This window comes from Cervus canadensis, chromosome 10, assembly GCF_019320065.1.
Source record: "Cervus canadensis isolate Bull #8, Minnesota chromosome 10, ASM1932006v1, whole genome shotgun sequence".
Lineage (NCBI taxonomy): Eukaryota > Metazoa > Chordata > Mammalia > Artiodactyla > Cervidae > Cervus > Cervus canadensis.
The window spans coordinates 29,940,495-29,966,279 of record NC_057395.1 but is presented as its reverse complement, the minus strand read 5'-3'; the positions used below and the strand labels follow the sequence as shown (position 1 = coordinate 29,966,279).

The window sequence follows — 25,785 nt, the reverse complement described above, 5'->3', positions numbered from 1 at the left end:
CCTCCCGCCCTCTGCGCCGCCGCCGGGAGAGGCCTTTTTATTCAGGCGACGCTTAAGGGAGCCCGGCCGCGCCCGGTGCATTGTGGGAGCGGCGGAGTCCCGTTCGCGGGAGGAGGCGGAGGGCGCAAAGCGAACCGGTAAGCGCCTGGCTCGGGGAGGGGGGGCGAGACACCAGGCTTAAAGGGGAATATTCGTCCGCAGGCCCAGGGCGGCCGTGCGGATCCCCCCGCGGGCCGCCCGGGCGCGCCGGGAGCCGTGCACGGCCGGCGCTCTGCAGCGCTGCCTGGAGAGGGGCCGAGCCAGGGCTTGGTGGGGCCGCTTTAAAAAAGAAGCACCGCCCGCGCCGCCGCCGCCGCCGCCGCGGCCGCCGCGCGGGGCCGGGGAAGGAGGGAGGGAGGAGAGGGCGGGGGAGGAGTGGAGGGGGAGGGCGGCGGCGGCGACGCAGGGGTTAATTTTTTCGCCCGCCGACATTTTTTGTGCGGCGGCGGCCCGCGCGCGCCGCGAGAGAGCCCAGCCCGGTCCCCGGGGCGCGGCGCCTTCGGGCCCTCCCCGCCTCCCCCCGTCCGCACGCGCCCTCACTCCGGCCCCGCGGGCGCCTCCTGACGCCGGGCGCCCCGGCCCGCGAGCCCGAAGACCCGTCGCGGCTAGTGGGGCCGTGCGGGCCTCGCGCCCTCCCCGCGGCCTGGGCCGCGCGGTTCCCGCTGCCGCCGGGACAGAGAGCGGGCGGGCGGGCATGGCCCGGTCGGCCGCCCCGCTCCGCCTCCTCCTGGCCGCGCCGCACAAAGAACTCGGGCCCGGGTGGCCTTTCAAGGCGGCAGCCAGGGATTTAAGGTGTCCCCGAGCGCTGCCCTCCGCCACCCCGACGTGTGGTTCCCGCTGGGCACGCGCCCCTTGCGCCCACGTCGCCGCGTCCTCCCTGTTGTTTGCTTCCTGGGCTTGGGGAGCTTGGGGGAGGTAGGTACCGGGCCGGGGCTGCGCTCTTTCCCGCCCCCACTCACCGCGCTCCCCCGGCTCTGAGGCCCGCTTGGCGCCCTCGTTTGAAAAAACTAAAACGTGACTGGGAAAGAAAGGGTTAACCGTTGCTTTAAATATTCATGTCATTGTTTTAAAGGTGTAAACAGGCGGCTTTGGGGTTCTAGTGGACTGCATATTATACAACACCCCCCCCTGCCATTAATTACACCTTTCTGCAGGTCCCCCCCTCCCCGCGCCAGTCTCCAAAAAAGCACGATTTTTTTTTTTTTAATTCAGATGTGTGTGATTTAGGTCCCTTATTCTATTTGGAATTTGGAAACTACTGAGTGCCTTCCGGGCTTAAGGTGTTTTAAACTTTTTGCCGTTAAAAATCTTGGAAGATTTAAAAGGAAGCTAGTCTCCTGAATTCCAGATTCCCCTCCCCGCCTTTATTTTTGGATAGGGATTGGAGGTAGGAAAATAACTGGATGCCTCGTGAGTTGGATTTTTTTTCTGCCCCCGGTAGGAGTGAGGCGGTGTTAAGTGCGAGGCATTTGGTGAGGAAAGGACTGTTGTTTTTGTTCCAAACCCTTCCAAGTCAAAGTGTTGCTGGACTTTCCCAGCTGTAAAATGGCTTCAGAATTCCCATGTCTGTAACTTGATTAGCCTTGCACCCTCCTTTTGCACAGGTGTTTTCTTGTACTGTCGGAAGGTTCACTTCTTCACAGTTGTAGGTTTCAAACCAAAATCATTGCTCACCCCAAACATGGTCTTGTAAAGACAGTTTGGATGACTGCCTGAACTCAGGCTTTGTGAGATTTATTTTAAATGAGTGATGTGCTTCCCAAGGGATGGAAAACTCTATAAATGGGAATTATGTTCTTAATCATGAATTTTATAGGGGAAACTGACCTTAAAACTTGGGGTGTCTGTTTTTCTGTACCCAATAAAGCATCAGTCTGGAAGTTTATAAACCCCGGGAGCGCAGGAAAGGTTTTCAGTTAGCCCCAAGGCTTCAAACTTAGAAAGATTTGTTCCAGAAACTTCCAGTGGTACCCCAAACTATAAATGCTAGTGATTTAGTACATTTTATCACTTTAGATCTGCAATGAAACAGTAAGGAGGAGTAGTATATTTTGTCAGTGATTTTGTGTTTACTAGTTAGTTGGGCAGCATTTGCTTTCTAGGAAATAGCACTGAATTAAAACATCAGAGAACTAACTTTCCACTGCTCTGTTGTAGAAAATGAACCTTGCTGTGTTTAGACAGGCTTCCTATTAGTTTTGGATTGTTTTGTGTACTTCTGACTCAGAATCAAAATCCATTTTTCTAAAACCAAATTTAGCATCATAAAGAATTTCATCAAATGCATATCCATCAACTTCCATTTCATCAGAAATGCCTGTTAGGTTTTTTATTTTTCTTTTAGATAGCAAAAGGTCTTCCTGAAAAGTCACTTTAGTCAGGGCATCTCATTTCTAAACCATAGTACTTCCTGGTTGATAGGTGAAGTGACGCGTTTTCCTGTAATGCCACCAGCTAGAAGAACGTTTGGGACTTTTTACTCAAGATGGCACTGAGTCCTATAAGCCAGCTGGCTCCTAGTTCTGTTTTCTTGGCTGCCCCTTGCAGCCACAATTATAACAACATAGATGCAGAATGTGTCTCTAATGGTACAGTCACTTTTTAAGACTTACCTGGCTTATACATCACTGTGTCAAACCATTCTGGCCCCAGATAGCGTTTTCCTATGATACTGGTGATTTCAGCCCATTTCATGTTTACTTTTCACTGTCATATATTCACTTGATTCTTGGCAGGTACTGGTGAGAACTCAATGGTGTCTTTGTGTTTTGGTGCTACCCAGGTGGATCTATAAAGAAACCAGCTGCGTAGGAGAGGGAGGGGAGGAGCCCGGCCGTGAGGTGTGTGGGCCCAAGAACCATGTCTGCACGGGAGTCCTTTAACCCGGAAAGTTATGAATTGGACAAGAGTTTCCGGTTAACCAGATTCACTGAACTGAAGGGCACTGGCTGCAAAGTGCCCCAAGATGTCCTGCAGAAATTGCTGGAGTCCTTACAGGAGAACCACTTCCAAGAAGATGAGCAGTTTCTTGGAGCAGTTATGCCAAGACTTGGTATGTGAACCACTGTTTTCTTTCATATTTCCCGAGTAAAGCATCTTGGATGCATTATTGACAGTGAGTCAAAAGCTGGAGTTCTCTTTTCCCATGTTGGCCTTTTAAAAAAATTTTTTCTGCAAGAAGGATTCAGAGCAAAGCAATGGTAACTTACCTTTTAACTTATTTGGAGGAACTATTTGAAAAGCATCAAGAAATGTGCTTTAACCATTTTTAAACTCTATATGATTGAGACAGCTGTTAACAGTAAAGGTATTTTTTATTAAATCAGATTAGGATAGTCAGTGGTTCCGCATTCTTGTATAGGACTGGGAGAGCAGTGACTGGGTTGGGGGGAACTCAGGGCTCCTCTGCAACAAGCATCACTAGAAAAGTTCTAGGGAGAAGGGAGAGAAAAGTGCTCCAGACACAGAAGGCGGAAACACTGGACTGGGTCTATACTTGACCCCAGCTTGACATCTGGACTTGCAAACTGTGTTTCTTTGACCCAGTTCCTGATGTCCTCAGTGGTTTACCCTTCCCCAAACATTGAGCTCAGAAAGAAAGACTCAGCTACTGGGATGTCTGTTAGCTTCTGTGTGTGCTTTGTTCAGGATGTGATGCAAGACTTGTGATCACTTTGCCTTTTGAGTGTTAGTTGTATATTCTAGGAGCTTGTGGATGTTTTGTGGTTACAGTGTGTGACTTGATCAGTTTTCCTGCATAAGGTTTTAATTGCATTTCTTTTTGCCTGTATATGATCACACTGTCTCATAACATTGGTTTTGAACCCAGGATACTCCTTTCTTTCCTGGTTGTATAGGGCAAAGTTGCTTTGGGTGGGAGAGAGGAAAACTCACTTCCTGCACTCTTAGGGCCTGTAAGGGCTCCTAGGAGCTCAGTTAGAAAACTGCCCTTGGGAATTCCCTGGTGATCCTTGACTAAGACTTCGAGCTTCCAGTGCAAGGAGCTGGTGTTCAGTCGCTGGCCGGGGAACTAGATCCCATATGCCACAACTAAGACCCGGTGTAGCCAAATAAATTATAGAAAAAGAAAACTGTCCTCATCTATCTAATGTCTCAGTGTGGAAAAATACCATGTGAATGAGGTGGAGTGGATGTCAGCTTACTTGGCAAGGAATGAGAATATACTGAGAAAATCGTTAGATAACTCTGTCTGGAAAAAATAAGCTACTGAATGGGCAACAACAAATGCAGTAAAAACCTCATGGATGGGACTTCCCTGGTGGTCCAGTGGTTAAGAATCCCCATTGCAATGCCAGGGACAAAGGGTCAGTCCCTGGTGGGGGAACTAAGATCCCACATGCCTCGGATCAGCTAAGCCTGCAGCCTACAATTACTGGGCCGGTACGCTCTCGAGCCCATGTGCCACAAGTACTGAAGCCCATGAGCTCTGGAGTCCATGCGCCACAGCTAGAAAGTCCGTGCCCTGCCGCGAAAGATCCTGCATGATGCAGTGAAGATTCTGAGTGCTGCACTTAAGACCCAACACAGCCAAATAAGTAATTAAAAAAAAAAAAAAAACTTCATGGATAAAGCAGTAATTCCCCTCTGTAACCACCCTCTTAGACTTGCTGAGCACTCAGGCAGTTGGTCCTCCCAGCAGTCCTGTGGTGCTCAGGAAAGCTGGGTAGCCTGTTTCCTGTCACTTGGTGGGGGTCAGAACTTGAAATCCACATTTTTCCATTCCTCTGCTCACCATACTGCTTGTCATCTGATTTTTCAGTCCAGACATGTTTGCGGGGAAAGGAGCTGTGCATCAGTTGTAACTCAGCAGTGACAGCAAGGGAACCGGCCAGGAGAAAGAGATATAATAAATGTTACTCTGAACACTCTTCTTAACCCTCTTGAGCCTCAGTTTCCCCATCTGTAATATGGGCTACTAATACTTGTGGTTTGCAACTGTTCTGAGTACCAGAAATTATCTGTGTATGTATGTGCACCGTATCTGTACCCACATACATAATAACATACATGTTTTATGTATAATGTGTGTATGTTTACACATAAGTCTGTTGGCATGCTTTAAAATTTTTTCTAAAACTGTCATTCATATTTTCTGCAATCTAAGGATAAGCCATAGCAGTTGTAAAAGATACACGGTTATTGTATTATGACGAACTATTATGGTAAGTATGTCTTGGAAGTTGGTATATATGGGACTTCCGTGGTGGCCCAGTGGCTAAGACTCTGCCCAGGTTTGATCCCTGCTGAGGGAACTAGATCCCATGTACAGCAACTAAGACCCAGCTCAGCCAAATAAATTAAATTTTTAAAAAATTCTTAAAAAAAAAAAAAACTTGGTACATCTGTTGCTGATGCTTAAGCTTTGTCTCATGTTGACAGCTGCTGGCTATGGAGGTAGTATGATGATTTAGGTTGTTTTTTATTATTTTTTTTCTGGATGGTTTCAGTCTTGCTGAAGCCTTCTAGAATTCCCCTTCAGCCACTGATCATTAAGGACACCCTGCTCTGTATTTGAGGTTTCCTCTCCTCTAACATCTTCCTTTGTTCCCACCTACACTGTGCCTCTGTCCTGCTCTCTCTACTTGATGTACTCATTTTCAAAGCCCATGGCCCACCCTAGGCTCACCCTCTCTCTCTTCCTTTCTTGAAATTTGATAGGGGATTTGTAAACCAGTCACTACAGGCTAGTACTGTCCCAAAGAAAGGTGAGATGAGCCCCCTGTGTCATTTACATTTTTCTAGTACAGGTAGTTCTCATTAAAAAAGAAGAATCAGGAACTTCCCTGGTGGTCTAGTAGCTAAAACTTCTTGCTCCTAATGCAGGCGGCCTGGGTTCAATCTCTGAGGAATTAGATCCCACATGCCACAACTAAGCATTCACATTCTGCGACTGATGCTAAAGTTAAGACCCGTCACAGCCATATAAGTAAATAAATAGTTTTTAAAAATATATCAGGTGAATTTAATTTTATTGTATTTTAACTTAATATATAAAAATGTCATTTCAATGCATAATTAATATAAAACACTGCTAACGAGATGCTCGGAGAAGACAATGGCACCCCACTCCAGTACTCTTGCCTGGAAAAACCCATGGACGGAGGAGCCTGGTAGGCTGCAGTCCATTGGGTTGCTACGAGTTGGACATGACTGAGCAACTTCACTTTCACTTTTCACTTTCACACACTGGAGAAGGAAATGGCAACCCACTCCAGTGTTCTTGCCTTGAGAATCCCAGGGACGGGGGAGCCTGGTGGGCTGCCGTCTATGGGGTCACACAGGGTCGGACACGACTGAAGTGACTTAGCAAGCAAGCAAGCAGCGAGATGCTAGCTGAGATTTTTCTCAGGTCCAAGTGTTTAAAACTGAGTGTGTTTTACACTTGCAGCACGTGTCACTCTGGAATTGCCATATCTTACTGTGTGTGGCTGGCAGTTCTCATGTGGATAGCGCTAGACTCTCCTAAGTAAGCATGCAGTGGTGTCCTCGTGGAGAGAGGACACGTGGGTGATGGGAACTTCTTGTCAGCCCCAGGAGTGTGCTCAGGAGTCATGGTTCCCACTCTGATGCTGGATAGAGAGAGAAATTAACTGGTCTACAAATCAAGAAGATTGAGTTCAAGATTCCCATGCTGGGAAATATTTAAAGCTAATTTTCAGCAACTCTTTTTTAGTGTCTCTTTCGCTAGTCCTATAGTTTATATGAAAACCTAAAAGGAAACTCCCTCTTTTCCAAAGTAAATAGTAATGTGTTTGGAATACCCAGTTGTTGGAATGGTCGATTTCAGGAGAGTCATATGAGCTTAATTGTGGTTCTTGCCCTGTTTCCACTTGAGTGCTGCAGAGTAGCATAAGTGGGCATTTCTCTGCACATGCACCAAATGAGATGTACTGTCGCACACTTTCTGATCGCTGGTAATGAGTGTTCCATGGTCACAAATTTGTGAGGCTTGCCATTCTGAAACAAAATCCTCCATTCCCTAACTGGATCTTCCACCAAGCGTTTCTGCTTTGCCATCTAGTGTGGTAATAAAAAAAATCAGCCTGCCATCACAGAGTGATGTTTTACTAAACTTGATTTTATTTCTGTGTCTTGACAGACTGCCCCTGGGACCCGGCCTGTCTGCGGGGGCAATTGTGAAAGCTCACACGTAATCCTGTCTGTAGGATACGGGTGTGATTTATTCTTGTTTCACTTGGGATTCTGGGTGAATCTACCTACTTCCTTGTACTTTGTCCTGATTTGTCCTTTGCCCATTGTGTTGCAAAGTTGAAATGCTTCCTAAGGGCCAGGGGGCATCCCCTTGAGAAACGTGTTGGGAAAGCCCTCCATTCAGGCAGGGGGCCAGTCTAAACTTGTAGTGTTTGCATTACAAGTGATTTTTTTTTTTTTTTTTAAGAAATACTACCTACAGTAACTAGTCTTGACTGTTTCTAAACCAATTTCAGGAAAAGGGAATTATTTCTAAATAGTCCATCAGTTGTAAGATCCTGTGGGTGCCACAGTGCATGTGTGCATGCTTGATTGGAGTGGATGAATACTTGTTCCAGCTTTGTCCTTTTTCCTTTTTTGGTCATTTTTTACTAAAATGTAGACTAGCATTTTATATGTGTAAAATATTTTACAGACTTTCTGTTGGAAAAACAGAATGATGCCCAACGATGTACTCTTGGCTAACTATGGAGAAGACAACCCAAGTTCCATCTGTGCTGTTCTCATCTTGATGGAAATTCTCTGTGGTGCCAATCACATGATAACAGTAAAAGAAAGGAAAATTTCTCTGCAGGGCATCATTAGAGCTTCAGAATTGGGCCATGTTGAAGTTGAGTCCTCATGACTAACAAGTTGTCTTCTCGTCTGCTATCTTAAGCTGGCTCTGTTTCACATTCATTTCAGTTAGACTCCTTGACAGGAAACACACTGCTCTGCTGGCAGTGAGCAGTGCTCCGTAAGAGGCTTGTGCAGAGCCCCTCCTGTCAGAACACTGAAGGGACAGGATGACGCCTCTCCCTGTTGACTTCTGGCTGACCGCGACTCCCCTCTTTGCAGGCATCGGCATGGACACCTGTGTTATTCCTCTGAGGCACGGCGGCCTTTCCTTGGTTCAAACGACAGATTACATTTATCCCATCGTCGACGACCCTTACATGATGGTGAGTTTGACCCGACGTACTTTTCTATCTGCAACTGCTAACTCGCTGGGTTTGGAGTGGTGGCTGGGTTTTGTATGTGCGTGTGTGGGTTTTTTGTTTTTGTTCTGTACGAACTGTTGTTCCTCCTCCCACCGTGACTCTGCCACCGTGAGTCTGACTTGATTGCTCCCTTGCTCACACTTGGCGCCGTGTGTGAGGCAGGCGGGGCGGATGCGGGGCGTCCCCTGCTGCTCTCATATCTGCGCACGTCTCTCTGCCAGAGCACCTGTTCAGTGTGTCTGTGGAATGATGTGTTACTAGTTTTCTCCTTTTGTTTCCTTGTCCATGTTTTTCTTTGACATTTGTAAACTCCACTTTCCTGTGTTTCACTATCCTCTCTAATGGGACAGATCCTGCACGTCTCTGTCCAGAAATAGAGAGCTTAGCATCTCATCACGATGAACTTGACCATTGACCCTGACTCTGGTCACTCCTCTCGCCGTGTCTTATTCCATAGGGTAGCCCGTGGGTCTCCCTGCTGATCATGCTCCACTTAGATACCCCCGCCTTCTCATTGTGGGGTTGCTGCTAGCAGCCCCTCCATCTACCCAGCTGGACCCTTCCTTGCACCTTGGCAGCTCCTGGAGGAGCCAATGAAGAGATTGGGAGCATCCTATCCGTAGGAAGTGCCAAAGGCCCCTCCTGGTGCCAAAGGCGAGGAGGGAGTGTTCACCGCTCAGGTTCCAAGAGAGGCACACGGGCTCCCAGAAACCCGTTTCATGCCCACACACCCAGCTGTCTGTCCTGGAAAGCAGTGCTCCCATGCACGCCATGCCCCTGGTGTCCTACCTGACTGGGGGCCAAGGTGGCTGGAACCAGAATGCCTCCTCTGCCTGCATCTCGCTGAAGGACCTGAGAGCCTAGCAGAGAAGGGGCAGCACACCTCTGCAGCCTGGCCTGTGGTCGGCACCTCCCAGCATGCCGACCAGACTGCCCCTGTTGCCTCGTGAGTGAGTCCCAGAAGGTGATCCAGCCCCCTGCCAGCCTGCCCAGAAGTTTTAAGACAACATAACGATAAACGAGCAATAAAGTGGCCACTGGAAGTGATAGTAGCTTGCAGTTTGATTATCCTTATGTCAGAAGTAAAGGTTGTCATTTTCTCCTTTCTTATTTAGAGAAAGACAACTGTAAAAAATTTTTTCAACCTCCGTCGGCAGTAGAAAATCTTTTATTACCACATTTCTATTGAGCACTGGTTCAGAGTTCTTCAATAAAACCATATAGTTTACTGGGAAATGCCTCCCTTTTTCTTCAGAAAACAGTCTGGTTTCAGGGCTAGGTATTGTTCATTTCTTCCTTTTTTTTTTTTTTTTTTAACCAAGATGATTTTCCTGTTTATCTCATACAGCTTTGGAAAGGAATCCAAAAATTTCTCTGAGTACATAAAACCTATCTTCTCTGTAACCAATAAAAGTTGGCCCTTTTTAAGAATCTGTTCAGGATAAGTGACTGTTCCCACATTTTCTTTAAGACGGTTGTTTCCCAGCATTTCCACTCTGGCTCCTCTGCAACCATCTGCACCACGCCCACTTCTCTCCACCATCTCCCTGCTCTGGGTTCTGCACCTAAATAAATGGCAGGTTTCCCCCGATGTTTTAGAATGGCGAAGAACACAGAAATGCTCTGTGCTGTGCGAAGGAGAGGTGGTGGCAGGAACGTCTGAGCTTGGTTCTGTGGTGGAGGAAAGGCAGCGAGTGTGTGAGGCTCAGCCGCTGAGGCCCAGTCCTGGAAAGTCCCCTCCCGGGTGCCTCTGGGCAGCCCAGCTCTCCGTGTCCGCCCCGGAAAGTCCCCTGGGGTCCCCGCTCACGTCTCCCTTCTCTTCCAGGGCAGGATAGCCTGCGCCAACGTCCTCAGTGACCTCTACGCCATGGGGGTCACGGAGTGCGACAACATGCTGATGCTCCTTGGAGTCAGTAATAAAATGACCGACAGGGTGAGTAGGAGCCTTCCAGCCCAGGGTGTGGCACCGAGGCCGTCACCCTTCTCTCTGGTCACTGGATGGTGACACCGACAGTGGTGGGGTCGGGGCGTCCCACTGTTCACATGCTCACCTGGTGGCATCTGTGGCCTCGCTGCCTGACCTGTTCTTTGACCGAGAGGTGAATTCCTGTTTAGATTATTTTTGACAGGTAATTGGTTTAATCCCCACCCCCTGCCACAGTTCGCCCTGCGCATAGAATTGAGCGTTCAGTAGGCCCTTGTCTGCCCCCACAATGTGCTCCTGGGCCTCTGCTTGGACACAGCTCTCTGGGGCAGACGTGGGGGTGCATGTGAGCTGGTCTTGGTGGTTGAGGACCGTGGAGAGAGCCCATTCAGATGCAGGCAGCCCTGAACACCCAGCACATTTCCAGGGTTCACTTCTCTCATCCAAGCTCCATTCACAGTGTAACCTGCAACCTCTTCCAACTTGTGATAAAAGGGCTACAGAGTGAGCTGTTCCTACCTCTTTCTGTTACTCCCTGCCCCTTCTGGAAACTCTGGTTTTATGATCTTTTCTGGTTTATGATCTTTTCATAACTTTAAGTGTATTGACTCTCTTTTCTGGGTTTTCAGCTGAATGATGTGACTTTTAATTTTCCTTTTAAACCCTAGGAAAGGGATAAAGTGATGCCCCTAATTATACAGGGTTTTAAAGATGCAGCAGAGGAGGCAGGAACGTCTGTAACGGGCGGCCAAACAGTGCTAAACCCCTGGATTGTTTTAGGAGGTGTGGCTACGACTGTCTGCCAGCCCAACGAGTTTATCATGTAAGTCATTTTTCGTTTCATGTCACCTGGCCTGGTTCACTCCCCAAAATTTCACATGACATAAAATTCAGTTTTTTAAAGTATACAATTTACTGGTTTTTAGTATTCACAGACTTATACAACCATCACCACTGTCCAATTCCAGAACATTTTCGTCTCCTCAGAAGAAAACCTTATATTCATAGCAGCCACTCCTAACTCCCTCCTCCCCCACTCCCTGAAATCCACAAATCTATTTCCTGTCTCGTGGATTTGCCTGTTTTGGACATTTCATATAAATGGAACCATGCAACAAGTAATGTTTTATGTCAGACTTCTTTCACTTAGCATGTTTTCAGGGTTCATCATGTTGCACGTGTGTTGGTACTTTATGGCTGAATAACAGACACTCCATTGTATTGGATAGACCACAGTGTGTTCATCCATTCATAGGTCACAGGCCTCTGGGTTATTTCCATCTGTTGTGAGTGATGCTGCTATGAACGTTCATGTGCAAGTTTTCTGTGTGGACATAGATATCAAAAAAGACAGTAAACAAGTCTTGGTGAGGATGTGGCGACATCGCAGACCTTGTCCATGGCTGTGGGGAATGTAAAATGGTGCAGCTGCTTTTGTTCCTCAGGTTCAGTAGTCACCACATGACCCAGTAATTCTTAGATATCTGCCCCTGGGAACTGGAATGTGTGTCCACACAAAAAACTTGCACGTGAATGTTTATAGCAGCATCACTCACTTGTTTGCTGTCTCTTTGATAATAGCTGTCTTAGTGGGTGTGAGATGATAGCTCAGTGGGTTTTGATTTGCATCTCCCTGATGGCTAATGCTAAGAGCATCTTTTCATGTGCCTTTGGGCCATTGCCAGGTCTTTGGAGAAGTTTCTCTCTTAACACAAGTTGTCACTTTTCGTGTTTGACATCTTATTAAGAAAACCCTTGCCCTGTTCTCTGAAGGAATCAGAAGCTCTATTTGTGGAGTGGGTTTTGTGAGCGGTTGCCGGGTCCATGTGCTTCACAATTCCAGAAGTGTGAAAGGGTGTGTCTATGGGTTTTTAACCCACTTGGATGATTGTTGTCTAGTGTCGGGGGACCAGACAACTGCGTGGACAGTTCCTTGAACCAGGACAAGAAAGACATGAGTGCTAGTTGTGAGGGTACTTAGTGAGACAGGAGTTTTGTTCAGGGGGGCAGTCTTTCTGTTTTTAGGGGTGCCTCTTTTTTTTTTTTTTTTTGGTATTTGCCTTCTGTCTTTAAGACAGGGCCCAACCAGGGATCCTGTGTACCAAGGAAACTTACTGGTCATAACTCTGATTTGACACACTGATGCTAAAATCACCAAAACATTAGACCCATAATCGAACAGCCTGAGAAATCCCACCTGCATCTCTGCTATATACGTGTTTGTAAAAAAGAAGGAACAGTGTTTGTTTCAGAATTCTTGTTGCCTCAGAACCCTGGTAGGTCTGTGTTGAAAAGTACAGGGCATGACTGAATCAGGGCCTGATGATGTCTTTGAAGTCAAGCAGTTTGCCTTTTTGGGAAACTAGTAAGTCATTGTCCTGAGTGTTGAAGTCGTGGCCTCTTCACTTTTCATTTAATGTTTTGTTTTGTTCATCAGTCGTCCCAGTAGTAAATGGTAAAGCTCTGCTATCAATACATGGCAGTAGTTGGCTTAAATATGAGTGAGTGACTGCAAACACACATGTGGTCTTACCAGCCTTTTCGTTCTTTTGTTTGACTGATGATGAACTTATCTCCTTGGTTAATTTGATGAGAAACTGCCAGTGTTCTCTTCTTCAGGCCAGATAACGCAGTGCCGGGTGATGTGCTTGTACTGACAAAACCTTTGGGGACGCAAGTGGCCGTGGCCGTGCACCAGTGGCTGGATATTGTAAGTGACCTTCACCTCCTGGTGGCAGCAGTGTGTCTTCTAACATGAGCTCTTGGGGACTTCCCTGGTGGTCCCGTGGCTCCATGCTCCCAATGTAGGGGGCCCTGGGTTCAATCCCTGGTCAGGGAACTAGATCCCACATGCCCCAACTAGAGATGCTGCATGTTGCAACTAAAGATCTCATGTGCCACTAAGACCTGGCCAGGCAAATAGATACTAAAAAAAAAAAAATTTTTTTTTTCTTCTTCTAATGCACTCTTCTAGTTGTAGTACCAGAGAGTATAGTGTCAATCTAGACATTACAGAAATCCTGGGAGTTGTCCCTATTCTTTTATTAAATCCAAGTTTCATGTATCGAGTGCTTGAAGTAGGTAAGCCCCTCCTCAAGGTTCAGAAGTACTCCATAAAGAGAATTTGGGAAACAGTTGAGTTTATCTATTCATTAGTTGTTGAGCTGGCTGTATCTTATCACTGAAAATTAATACATAAGAGAATGTGTGCAAAGTTTGATATTTGAGGTATAAATAAGGCCAGGCTTATTGACAATTTAAATTATTTTATTCATGAGTTTTTTGGTCATTTCTGGTTGCTTGTTTTATCTTTTTAAGCTAATTAGTAAATCAGAACATTTTGATGATAAATCATCTCGTGGAGAAAGCATCTAGAATATAAAGATATTTATCCTGAGTCACTTTTCTACTGCACTGTGATCAATCATTCTTCCTTTAAGACTTTCTTCAATGCCGTAGCAACTCAAAAATGAATAATTGTGATATATTCTCACATATCTCAGTGCTTTCAATGTCTACAGTTGACATCTGAAACCACTAGTCCTGAGAAACAATTGAAAAAGAGTAATTTTATGTTACTCATCAACCAGATAGATCTTAGCTTGACAAACAGCAGAGAGAATCTCTAAGGAGGCCATATTCTTTAGATATTTTTCCCTTCTCATTCAGCAATGATGGGGACATTTCCCATCTAGTATGACCACTTGTGAATCAGACCACAGGACTTTGCTTTTTACCAATTTCTTAAAGATGCTCAGAATTGAAAAAAAGCAAGTTTCAAAGACAAAGTAACAGTGTGATACCCTTTCATAAAGGTCGGAAGCAACCAGAGTATTGTTTGGGCATCTGTATGTATGAGGATACTGCTTTTCAAAAGGCAGGGAAATGACAAGTATAAAATTCAGAATCATCATTACCTCTCAGGGGGAGCTGGGGGGCAGGGAATAAGGGAGGTACACAGAGATAGACTTCCGTTGAGCAGTAGGTTATTGAGTATTGCTAAAAATGAGTGAATTCATGAATGCTGGCTATTAATGGACCACGACTCTATGTCATGAACCCAGCATTGTGATGCTAGGCTCTTTGATTATCAGACTGGGGAAGAAGAGGGAAGACAGTGGCATTTCAGAGGATGTGCTATGTGGTCACTCTCAACATCATTGGAGCCAATGCTAATTTGAACTTCTTTCCCATTCATTTGTCCCACAAGAGGACTTGACCCCAGAATTCAGAGAGAGTCAGTAAGAATATTAACACAGTTACACGAAAAACATGAAAAATGTGAGCCATCAGCTTACAAGGGGAGATGAAGAGGAGAGCCTAAGGTCATTCACAGCTGTCCTGCTGGTTCACGTCTCCAGTAAACTGCAGTGTTGACCACAGAGGTGCGGCTGAGAGCAGAGAAGATGCCATGACGATACATCTAGCGGACACCTAAAATGATAATCACAGGGGTTGGGGCAGTGGGGAGTTAGAAAACTTAATTTTGTGTGCAGAATTAGATAAGTAAAACTCCTCAAGATGACTAAGGAAAAAAATAGGCTCTTTCAGTGGTTAGAAACAAAGATTGATCACATTTTTTCTCTTTTCTCCCTCATCTGTGTTCCTGTCATCAGCCTGAGAAGTGGAATAAAATCAAGCTAGTGGTCACCCAGGAGGATGTGGAGCTGGCTTACCAGGAGGCGATGATGAACATGGCTAGGCTCAACAGGACAGGTATGGCCGGGCTTGGGTCAGCAAGCTTTCTGAGATGCAGGGTGGGAGCTATTTCAGGCTTTGTGGGTCACAGTCTCAGTTGCACTGTTGTTTTTTTTTTTTCTTCCTCATGACTCTTTTTAACGTTTAAAAAAAAAAAAACTTAGCTGGAGGAACTGGCCATCAGCCAGATTTGGCCAGTGACTACACAACCCCTTCTGTTGGTGCCTAGAGCCCTGGTGGGAATCCAAACACGTTGCATGTTCTTGACGTAAGCGCAGGGTAAATGTGATTTGCCTTAGAGGAAAAAAAATCATGCTTATTATAGGAAAGTTTTTAGAAAATATAAAAAGGAAGGGAAAAACATTGTTCATAGTGCCACCACCCCAAAATAACTTCTGTTAATACTTTTATGTATTTTTCTAAGATTTTTATTGATGTTTGGTTGGTTGGTAGTTTACTTTTATCTTATCGTTGATGTTGTAAACTAATGGTTAGCATACATTTTACTTGTGTTTGGAATTTGGGGGGAGCAGGTCATGGAGTGGGATGCCAGATCTTAGTTCCCCAACCAGGGAGGGATCAAACCCATGCCCCCTGTAGTGGAATTGCATAGTATTACCCACTGCACCACCAGGGAAGACCCTGGAATTTGCTTTTATTATTACTAAATTCTATTTTCCATATTATATAATTCTAATACACATGATTTTTAATGCTGGATGTTTTATCAGAGCAATATGCTGTAACAAATTTGCCTTTTGCCTACTTTTGAACAATTTATTTTGAAATCAAATTTTTCTATAACTTTTTTCCTGCATTCCAAGAGTATTTCTTTGGCTCTATTCCAAATTAAGTTGAATTGTAATTATTTAATTCTTTGTTTTCTGATAGTCTCATCACTTACAACCAAGGCTTTTCATTCCTACTTTTCCTGTGCCATGTTTAAGAAGTCTTTTTTTTTTTTGTCTTTCAAATTAAGTAGTTTAACAGAAGGTGATTTGTAATGGATTTATTTTTACTTATATTTGTGCATTTAAGATTCTCCTATCCTTAAGTTTTAGACATTCTTGATAGGGATATAGCAGAAAACTTACGGAGGCGTGTTTGGTCGTATGTAGCAAAATTAAGAGTATGTTTATTTTGACCCAGAATTCCCACTTCCGTGAGTCTATCCCAAAGCTACAGTGGCCAAAATATGAAATAACAGGTGTACAACACTATTCATTGAAGCATTATTTATAATTGTAAAAGAAGGGTGCAATCTAAAGGTCCATTACTAGATGCCTGACTGTGATTATTTAGTCTCCATGCAGAGTGGAATACTATACCCTATAAAAAGGAATGAGAGAGCTTTATTACCAGGAAGCTATATGTAGGATACGGCCAGTGAAAAAAGCAAAGGACAGAGCATATATGTAGTATGCTACATTTTGTGTGTTCATAAATAAATATGAGGCAGTAATACTTGTTTTAACAGTGGAAAAATAAATCATTAACAAAAATTATTACATATACAAGAGAACAGGGAGGAAGCAGACCCTCTGAACATGCTTTGTTTCATAAGTTCAACTTGGAAATAAATGTTTTGTGTATTTTTCTGTACTTAAATGAAAAGAGCATATTTTATGAATCCAAACCAAATTTTTTAAGGTTGTCCAACATACGTCTAAGCTAGTGGCAAAATGACGTGAAGAAGAATTATTTCAAATCTCTTTGAGCCTGGTATTTCCTGGGTACATCCCTAAGACAAAAACCCACAAAAATATTTCATTGTCAGTGGGTTTGTGTTTGTGAGAATGTTGTATATTGAGATAAATAAGTGAATGTAGTTAGGAACAAAGACTTCAGAGAGAAATAAGAAGATCAAAGAAGCTAAATTAATTAAAAACTGTCATCTTTAATTTTGAATTATCGGTGTGAACTCAGGATTATTTTTTTTCTCTGAAAATGTTGATTTCTGAACCTGTTGAAAAGGCCGAGAAGCAATGATAACCAGCAAGGGTGAAGTCTTAGTGCCCCAAGTCGGAAAGTTACTGTTTTCCACTAAAAAGTACCAGGACTCCCTGTGGAAATGACAGGTTCCAGCCCTGGGACAGGAAGTATGGAAGATAAGCTTGATCTCCTGTGCCTGGAGGGGCGATGGTGTCACATCCCCACAATGTCAAGGGGCTCCCACTTGTCATAGGGGTGGAGGGTACAGTTTGAATATCAAAGACCAGAGTGACCATATCAAGTATCTAAACAAATGATAATTAAAACTTTTTGGTCACCAACTTGTTCTGAAATAAAAGTGGTCATCCTCTTATTTTACCTGTCTTGTATGGGGTGAATTTCAGGGAAACCATATTTTCTAAAATAATTCTTTATCGAAGTCACATCTAATAAATGCAGGAAGACTGGTTGAATTGCAAAAGTTGCCATTTTTGCTGTCCCCTTGGTTAAATGAACCTCAACACCAAACATCAGTGGCTGCTAAAAGCTTTTGGTGAAAGGTTTGTGTTGATGATATTACCCCCCCATCACCCATGAAGGATTCTTGCCAGAAAAAAAAATGAACCTGAGTCTCTTCGAGCCTTGGTCCTAAACACCAGTACAGGAAATAGGGAAGATGGTAGCACATGCCTGCATCGGAGAAGATCCCCAAATCCAGAATGGAGGAGATGCTTCAGGAAAAAGTGGCTCAGTTTCTACAAATAAATGACACTGAGAGGGAACTGTTACGAAGTTTCAGAGAGAGCAATCAAATGTAGTGTGCGTTTTGTTGGTATGATAATGATATTGTGGCTGTGTTACAAGTTTTTTATCTTTTAGAGGCACACACAGAAATGCTGATAGCTGAAGGGATACGACTGGGGTTGGCCTTAAAGTTTCCTATTGCACCTCTCACATCCCCCAACCAGTTGGCAGGAAAAGATGAGACCCCAGCAGATCAATGGTAATGCTTGAGGCTGGGTATTGTTAGGTATGTGGAAGTTCACTATGGTGTGCTCCTCTCTCTGCTTCTGTGTTGCATTGAAATTTTTGTAATAAAAATTAGCAACAGTCATTCCCTATAAGAGAAGAAGTGGTGACCAATACCTTAAAAGGAGAATCCCTTTTCCTCAGTGGCTCAGGAAGTAGAGTCTGCCTGCAGCGCAAGAGACCTGGTTCGATCCCTGGTTCAGTAAGACCCCCTGGAGAAGGGAATGGCCACCCACTCCAGTGTTCTTGCCTGGAGAATTCCATGGACAGAGGAGCCTAGCAGGCTACAGTCCACGGGGTCACAGAGAGTCAGACGTGACTGAGTGCCTGACACACACTTCCTGACTGTAGGATTCGGTGTGTCCGCTTGTCTGCTCTGGTCCTCAGAGCTTGTCTAGGACGGCCCTGGGAAGAGCTGCAGTGTGGGTCACGGCTTTGTTGAGTGCCCTTGACTGCCCACTGTGCCAGGTGCAGGTAGGTGTGTTAATAGGACGGCCTGTTTTCAGTGTTGCTTAGCTAGCACTATGAACCAGAATAGGGTCAGCTCTTCACTCAGCATGTGTTGTTGAGGATATACCTAAGTAAAAGATTCAAGTCTAAGGAAAGATAAAAGAGAGGTTTTATGTACTTGTGCTTAGTCGCTAAGTTGTGGCCGACTCTTTGGGACCCTATGGACTGCAGCCTGCCACGCTCCTCCGTCTGGGATTTCGCAGCGAAGAATACTGGAGTGGGTAGCCATTCCCTTCTCCAGGGGATCTTCCTGACCCAGCGATCGAACCCAGGTCTCCTGCATTGCAGGTAGATTCTTTACTTTCTAAGCCACCAGGGAAGCCCCAAGGGAGAAAATGTATATCAAAAAGAAGGTCTTTCCTAGTGGTGTAGTGGGTAAGAATTCACCAAGCCAATGCAGGGGACACAGGTTCAGTCCCCAGTCTTGGAAAATTCCTCATGCCATGGAGCAACTAAGCCTGCATGCCACAACTCCTGAAGCCCACACGCCCTGGAGTCAGTGCTCTGCAACAAGAGAAGCCACTGCAGTGAGAAGCCTGAGCACAGCAACGAAGACCTAGTGCAGCCAAAAAGAAGAGAAAGCGTTTACCCCAGAGCACTTCTGTAAGCATAGGGCATGTTTCATTTCATGAGAAAGGCGTTTAGTTCTTAAAAATTAGCAATTCAGTTACTCCCCCCCCAAATGAAATACATAGGTGTGACTCTGAAAACATGTCCGAGCTCTGTATGAGGAAAACTATAAAACTGATGAAACAAATTAAAGATGTAAATAAATGGAGGTATTCCATGCACATAGATAGAACTCAGTATTGTCAAGATGTCAGTTCTTCCCAACTATGGGTATAATGCAGTACCAGTTGCAGTTCTAGCAAGTTATTTTGTGAGTATCAGCAAACTGATTCTGAAGTTTATATGGAAAAGCAATGGACCCAGAACAGCCAACACAGTGTTGAGGTTGGAAGAATGACACCTCCTGACTTCAAGACTTCATATAAAACTGCATGGGATGGAGAGGGAGGTGGGAGGGGGGATCGGGACGGGGAACACATGTAAATCCATGGCTGATTCATGTCAATGTATGGCAAAAACCACTACAATATTAAAAAAATCTAATAGAATAATTGTAAAATAAAATAAAAATAATAAACCAAATCTAATTGGAGAATAATTGTAAAATTTGAAAAAAAACTGCAGACATCAAGACAGTGTGTTGTTGGTTTAAAAAGAGAGATCAATGGAATAGAATAGAAAGCTGAGAAATGGGCCCGCGTAAGTATAGTTGAACTGATTTTTGACAAAGGAACAAAGGTAATTCAAAGGAGAAGGATAAATCTTTTAAACAAATGGTTCTTGTAAAATTAGACATCCATAGGTAAAAAATAAATCTGGACACAGGTCTTAAAACCATCATAAAAATAAACTCAAAATGGATTGTAGACCTAAAAGTAAAATGCAAACCTGCTAAACTCCTAGAAGATGGCATAGGAAAAAACTTGGGTGATCTTGGGTTTGATGATAGCTACTGAGATAACACCAGAAGCACAATCCATAAAAGAAAAAATGGACAAGTTGGACTTAATTAATATAAAAAACTTCTCTATAGAAGAGACTGAGGATGAAAAGACAAGCCACAGATTTACAGAACACATGTGACAGAGGACTGGTATCCAGAATTTTCAAAGAACTCTTAAAACCCAACAATAAGAAAATCCAATTAAAAAATGGGGGGGAAGATCTGAATAGATACCTCACCAAAGAAGATATACTGATGGCAAATAATTACGTGAGAAGATGCGCCACATCATATGTCATTAGGGAATTGCACATCTACTGGAATAGCTAAAGTCAGTACCAAATGTTGGTGAGGGTGTGGAGCAACCCATTGCTGATGGGAATGCAAAATGGTACAGCTGCTTTTTTTTTTTTTCCTTAACTTTATTTTTTTTCCATTTATTTTTATTAGTTGGAGGCTAATTACTTTACAGTATTGTAGTGGTTTTTGCCATAAATTGACATGAGTCAGCCATGGATTTACATGTGTTCCCCATCCCGATCTCCCCTCCCACCTCCCTCTCCATCCCATCCCTCTGGGTCTTTCCAGTGCACCAGCCCTGAGCACTTGTCTCATGCACGTCAATATTTGTTTATTCAAAATTGCCAAAACTTGGAAGTAGTTGGTAAATATATAAATTTATATTTATATAAATTAATATAAATATTAAAGTCCTTCAGTAGTTGGTAAATATATAAATAAACTGGTCCATCTAAACGGTGGAGTATTACTCAGTACTGAAGAGAAGTGAGCTATCAAGACATGGAGGAGCCTTAAGGACACATGACTAAGTGAAAGATATCAATCCAAAAAGATCAAATACTGTATAATTCCAACTCTGACCTTGTAGAAAAGGCAAAAACGATGGAGAAAGTTGACAGATCAGGGGTTGAAGGAATGGGTGAGAAGGTGGACCTTGGGATTTCCAGGGAAGTGAAAATACTCTGTTTGATACTCTAATGACTGGATACACAGTTCATATAGCTGCTGCACGCATAGACATCAAGGGTGAAGCCCAGTGTAAACTGACCTGGAGTTAACAGTAACGTGTGGGTGCTGACCTGTCATGGCAGCACACTGGTGCTGGCTCTTCCTGGAGGAGGGACGGGTAGGGGCAGGGACAGTGCAGCAACTTTCTGCTAAATTTTCTGTAAACCTAAGACTATTCTAAAAAATAAAATGTTAATTTTTTAAATTAAAAAAATAAAAGATTAACCTTTGAGATACCAGGAATGTACCTTGAATTTAGATCAGACAGTCTTAAAAGGTCTTGTTCTTTGATTTTAGGAGAGTATGACAGGTTTATCTTCCGTTGAGGTAGCATTTCCTCTCTACAGATAGTTTACTAGAACTTTACTGTTGGTTGAAGCTGCTGTTCTGAGTGATTCAAAATGAACTACAAGACCAACTTTCAGAATTTCACTCCAGATTTTACCGATCTTTAAAATCCAGCTTTCGTCATTCCTGTATGCTGTCTTCCTGACGATTTGGCAGTTTTGAGACCAAAGCGTCTCTAAGATTTTGAGTTGAGGAGGGGTGTTTTCTAGGAGTCTGTTCATGATACCATATGTCAAAGGCTTCTCTGTTCTCTGGCAGCGGCAGGACTCATGCACACGTTCAACGCCCACGCGGCTACTGACATTACGGGCTTCGGGATTCTGGGCCACGCACAGAACCTGGCCAAACAGCAGAGGAACGAGGTATCCTTTGTGATTCACAACCTTCCCGTCCTGGCCAAGATGGCAGCTGTGAGCAAGGCCTGCGGAAACATGTTTGGGCTCATGCATGGGACCTGCCCAGAGACATCAGGTACCAGGGCCCTGGCCCGGGTCAGGGGTTAACGCTGGTGAGGCCAGTGGGACCTCCCTGAGGAGGGGGAAGCCAGGTCTGGGAGCAGGGCCCCAGGGTGTGAGGTCTTGGCTGGGAGGATCTTCAGCCTGCTGCCCTCTGCCACGGTGTCTCCGGCCATCCTTCCTGTGATAAGCAGCGCTGTTTTCAGTCCATTGTTTGTGTGTTTGGTGATGGGATGGGAAAAAGGGAGGATACGGGGAAAATAGGTCATCACTCAGTTTCCATTGGAAACTGAAGAAATAGCCAGTGTATCCATAGGTTACATTGACGAGGCTGTATTTTTTCCGTGCAGAAGTCTAAAATTGCTGTTTTAAGAATGAAATAGTACATGATATCTCCAAGTTACCATTTTTCTTTTTGTCCCTTTTTTTTTCCTTTACCTGGACTCTGTTTCATCCTTTCAGTTCCATCCCCCACCCATACCTTCCCTCCCCCTAGTTTCTCTTACTTCTGTTATTCTTCCTCTATAACTCAGTAACTGTTTCCCTGTCCTAGTAAAGGAGTTGAAACATCTGGGAATTAAGTAAAGTTACCATGCCTAGACTGAAGCCCTAGGTAGTCAGTCTGAGGTGGGCCTGGTCATGAGAAATTCTGACCCCTGGAGGCGAAGACCAGGAAGCCCCACCCAGGCACCAGCCCTGGGGGTGGGGATGGGGGTTCATCTCAGATGGGCCTCTCAGCCATAGAGAGGACCCTGCCACTTCCTGACCTCAAAATTAGGAAATCCACTCTCTCAAAGTATGCTCCAAGAGGGAGCTGGGCTATTGGTAGAACAGCACCTGCTGCCTGGCAGGTGTGGAATCAGTGTGGATAAACTAATGAATACTCCTAATACAGTCTGTCTCTATTAAAAAATGGGAAGTTTCTCATTTTTTGTAAAAGGTCATATATATTTTTTTCCCAATTGTGTTTCTTCTACTTACAAATACATGAAATTATTCTGGCCTAGCTACTCGGGATTTATTTTCACATATTTTGTATTTTTCTGTTTTGAAGTTAATGACAGAGCCAGTGACAGAACCTAGGTACTTTGAGGCACACACACTTTTATGGCCTTAGTTTTTAAATTAAAAAAAAAACAAAAAACATGAAAAGCCTTTTTTGGTAAACTGAGGACTCCATGTAGAGAATCAGATTGAAAATGAAAAGATCTCTTTTGTTAATCCTTACAGTGTTGCCTGGGAAAGATTGGCACCACATACCTTACTGCGCCTCAGACACTTCACTCCTACACAGCATTAGATGATTCACAAGGAGGGTGTTTTCATGACTTAAAGTTTGTTGTTGTGTGTGTTTTGAAATATAGTAGGAGTTGAGCAAGGAATCACTTAGCGACTCCACAGTGCAGTCTGTGAAATAAACGCAGGCAGTGCAGACCTCTTATGGGGAGACAGCGGCATCACTGCTAACTGTGTTCCTTTTTTCTTCTTTCCCTTTTGCCAGGCGGCCTCCTGATCTGTCTACCGCGTGAGCAAGCAGCTCGATTCTGCGCAGAGATCAAGTCCCCCAAGTATGGTGAAGGCCACCAAGCATGGATTATTGGGATCGTGGAGAAGGGTAACCGCACAGCCAGGATCATAGACAAGCCCCGGATCATTGAGGTCGCACCGCAGGTGGCCACCCAGAATGTGAACCCCACGCCCGGTGCCACCTCGTAATCTAGGCCAAGGCAGCTGTGTGGTTTTGTTTTTAAATAGCTCTATTTCCTTTATCATCATTTCAATTAAAGACTATAAACAACAACGAAAAATCTCATTGTGTCTACACATCTGGTGACCTTAGGTCGATTTGTGAGTGGATGCAATTAATCAAATAAAATCCATTGCCTTTTTTTCCCGTTACATTAACTGAAGATGCACCTAATCTTGAGGCAGCTTCTGAGTTGAGAATTATATTGTTATCCAATACTGTTGATTCATTTTGAATCTTTAGACACTTATCTCTTGCCGAGTAGGCTCTTTTTAAAGGTGCTTTCATGTAGCACAGACATTACCTGTCGTAGTGTCATAGCAGTTTGTGTCTTTTCATTTTATGTATATTTATCATTATCAGCCTGATCCTTTTTGAAGTGTCTGGAATGGTATTCTGGTGGTATTCTGGAAAGACAGGCTTGGTGAGGGAGTGACACAGCAGTGTCCCGATAGCAAGAGGGTTGCATGAGTCCTTCTAGTCTTCTAATTCAAGAGCATCTCTTAGACCCAAGAGTGCATTCAGCTAAACCAGGCAAGTGCTTAACTCTGCATGGAAAGCACTTTGAAGACAAAAAAGAAATGTTCTTTCTTTCTTTTTTTTGTAGCCTTCCTAATACTTGCAGTAGTATCATTAACTGTTTTCTTTATTGATAGCAAAAAAGGACACTTTTTGCAATGTAATTAGATGTTCAATAGCACAGCAAGGAATTGCCTCTGAAAGGGGGTTCATGTATAATACTCATTTACAAGTCAGCATATAATTAACTACACAAATAATTTTTAAATATAATCAATAATAAAGACTGTTCTGTGGATAGTCGTGTTTAATACATTTTATATTTTGTATAGTGATTTCAGACCTTTTGTTTCCTTAAAATCCAGCTGTTTAGCCTGATTCTTAGCATTATTTTGTCCTTTGCGCCAGTACTTTTCCGTGCACGCTTCCTGTGATCTGTGTGGAAACCTGCATTGGCCAACCATGCAGCTTGAACTTCAACTTGTTATTCAAATAAATATTTAATTTTTTTTATTGCTCTTGTATAATCAGATGCCCCATTTAGTATTATTTTAGAAGCATCAAGAGGGTTTTGGCTAAAATACAATTTATTGGGGGAAAACTAGATTTTAGTTTTATAAAACTTTTAAGTCTTTCACGGGACCTATATTTTCTTGAATTAAATTTTGTAGTTCTAGAACAAATAGGTGATCTAAAAAGGTGTTTATCCGTGTTCGTTAAAAACAGAGGCTTCCTTTTATTTTCACCTACTGAACCAGTAGGAGAGGCTCCTCTCCTCACGTGTCACACTGTCCCTGCATGTCCCACCGCCCGCTTCTGAGCGCTTCCTGCCTACAGGCACCAAAGTCGAGAATGGCTCAACTTCTTGCCAAAGGAAACCACCACGCGGGAGCAAAGCCCTGGAAGAGGCTCTACCGTGGACACGTCCTCCAGGAGCCAAAGCGCAGCCTCTTCGCACATGTTACTGGAACTCAAGCCATTAACTTCAGTGTATAGAACCAAGGGGCTGCAGCAGAACTGAAATTAACTGGACATTGGGTAGGGACTGATGACCATGTCGGTTCTCAGAAGCTACAAACTGGTCGTCTGCAAAATAAAATGCGTTGGAAACCTCTGAGTGAGATGAACATACTGTTGAGCTTTTCTTTTTTTCTCCCCCTTTAAGATTGTGTGTGTGATGGCTAAATCTGAACTACTTTCAGTATTGATCGTGTCTTCAATGCTGATGGTTTCCTTGGTGGCTGGTCTGCCGATAAAGTGAGCTAATCGAATGATGCTCTGGGAAACGATTGTGGAGATTCATGTTTTATAAAGAGGAAATGCTGGGTATTTAGAGGTCCATGTAACTGAGGAGGAATAACTGGGCTTTACAGGAGTGTTTCATAGAGTGGGTCCAGAGCATACCTACATTAGAATCACCTGGGGATGCTTGTCAGAGTCAAATTATTGGGCCCCAAACCAGACTGACAGAATCAGAATTTTGGGGGTGTGGGACTAAGGGAATCAAGTGAGCACCCTGTGTGGCTGGGCACACAAAAGTTAGAAGTAAATGTCTAAAGGAGTGTTGTGGGGGTCTGGGATGGGGTGGACAACCAAGATGGGGAGAGCGATCTTCCTTTTACAGTATGCGTTACCAGGAGTTTTTCTTTTAAGCCTTGACCATTTATTGACATCTGGGTCCAACAAAAGAAAAAACCAAGTATCCTGACCCTTCCTTAAAGAATCAGGTGACTGTCATGGACTATTTGAGTTCTTGGTAAAACCTACATAAAGTATGTTAAGATTTGGTGAATGGTAAATAAATAGGCAATTATTTAACTTCTTGATAG

The 25,785-nt window shown here is 44.1% G+C and overlaps 1 protein-coding gene across 3 annotated transcripts; it reads left to right on the top strand.

The window, feature by feature from the left end:
• Window positions 1-25,083, top strand: SEPHS1 (selenophosphate synthetase 1). 3 transcript variants are annotated; one of them, XM_043479456.1, is made up of 9 exons: window positions 1-137; window positions 2,822-3,091; window positions 8,110-8,213; window positions 10,078-10,185; window positions 10,878-10,999; window positions 12,796-12,886; window positions 14,793-14,892; window positions 21,494-21,706; window positions 23,192-25,083. In XM_043479456.1, exons 2-9 carry the CDS (start codon window positions 2,899-2,901, stop codon window positions 23,404-23,406), a joined length of 1,146 nt encoding a protein of 381 aa, XP_043335391.1. In that variant the 5' UTR covers window positions 1-137; window positions 2,822-2,898; the 3' UTR covers window positions 23,407-25,083. The 3 variants fall into 3 exon arrangements, with proteins under 3 accessions (XP_043335391.1, XP_043335389.1, XP_043335390.1); XM_043479454.1 differs by having other exon boundaries at window positions 10,845-10,999; XM_043479455.1 differs by lacking the exon at window positions 1-137 and adding an exon at window positions 818-954 and having other exon boundaries at window positions 10,845-10,999.
• The last annotated feature ends 702 nt before the right edge of the window (window positions 25,084-25,785 follow it).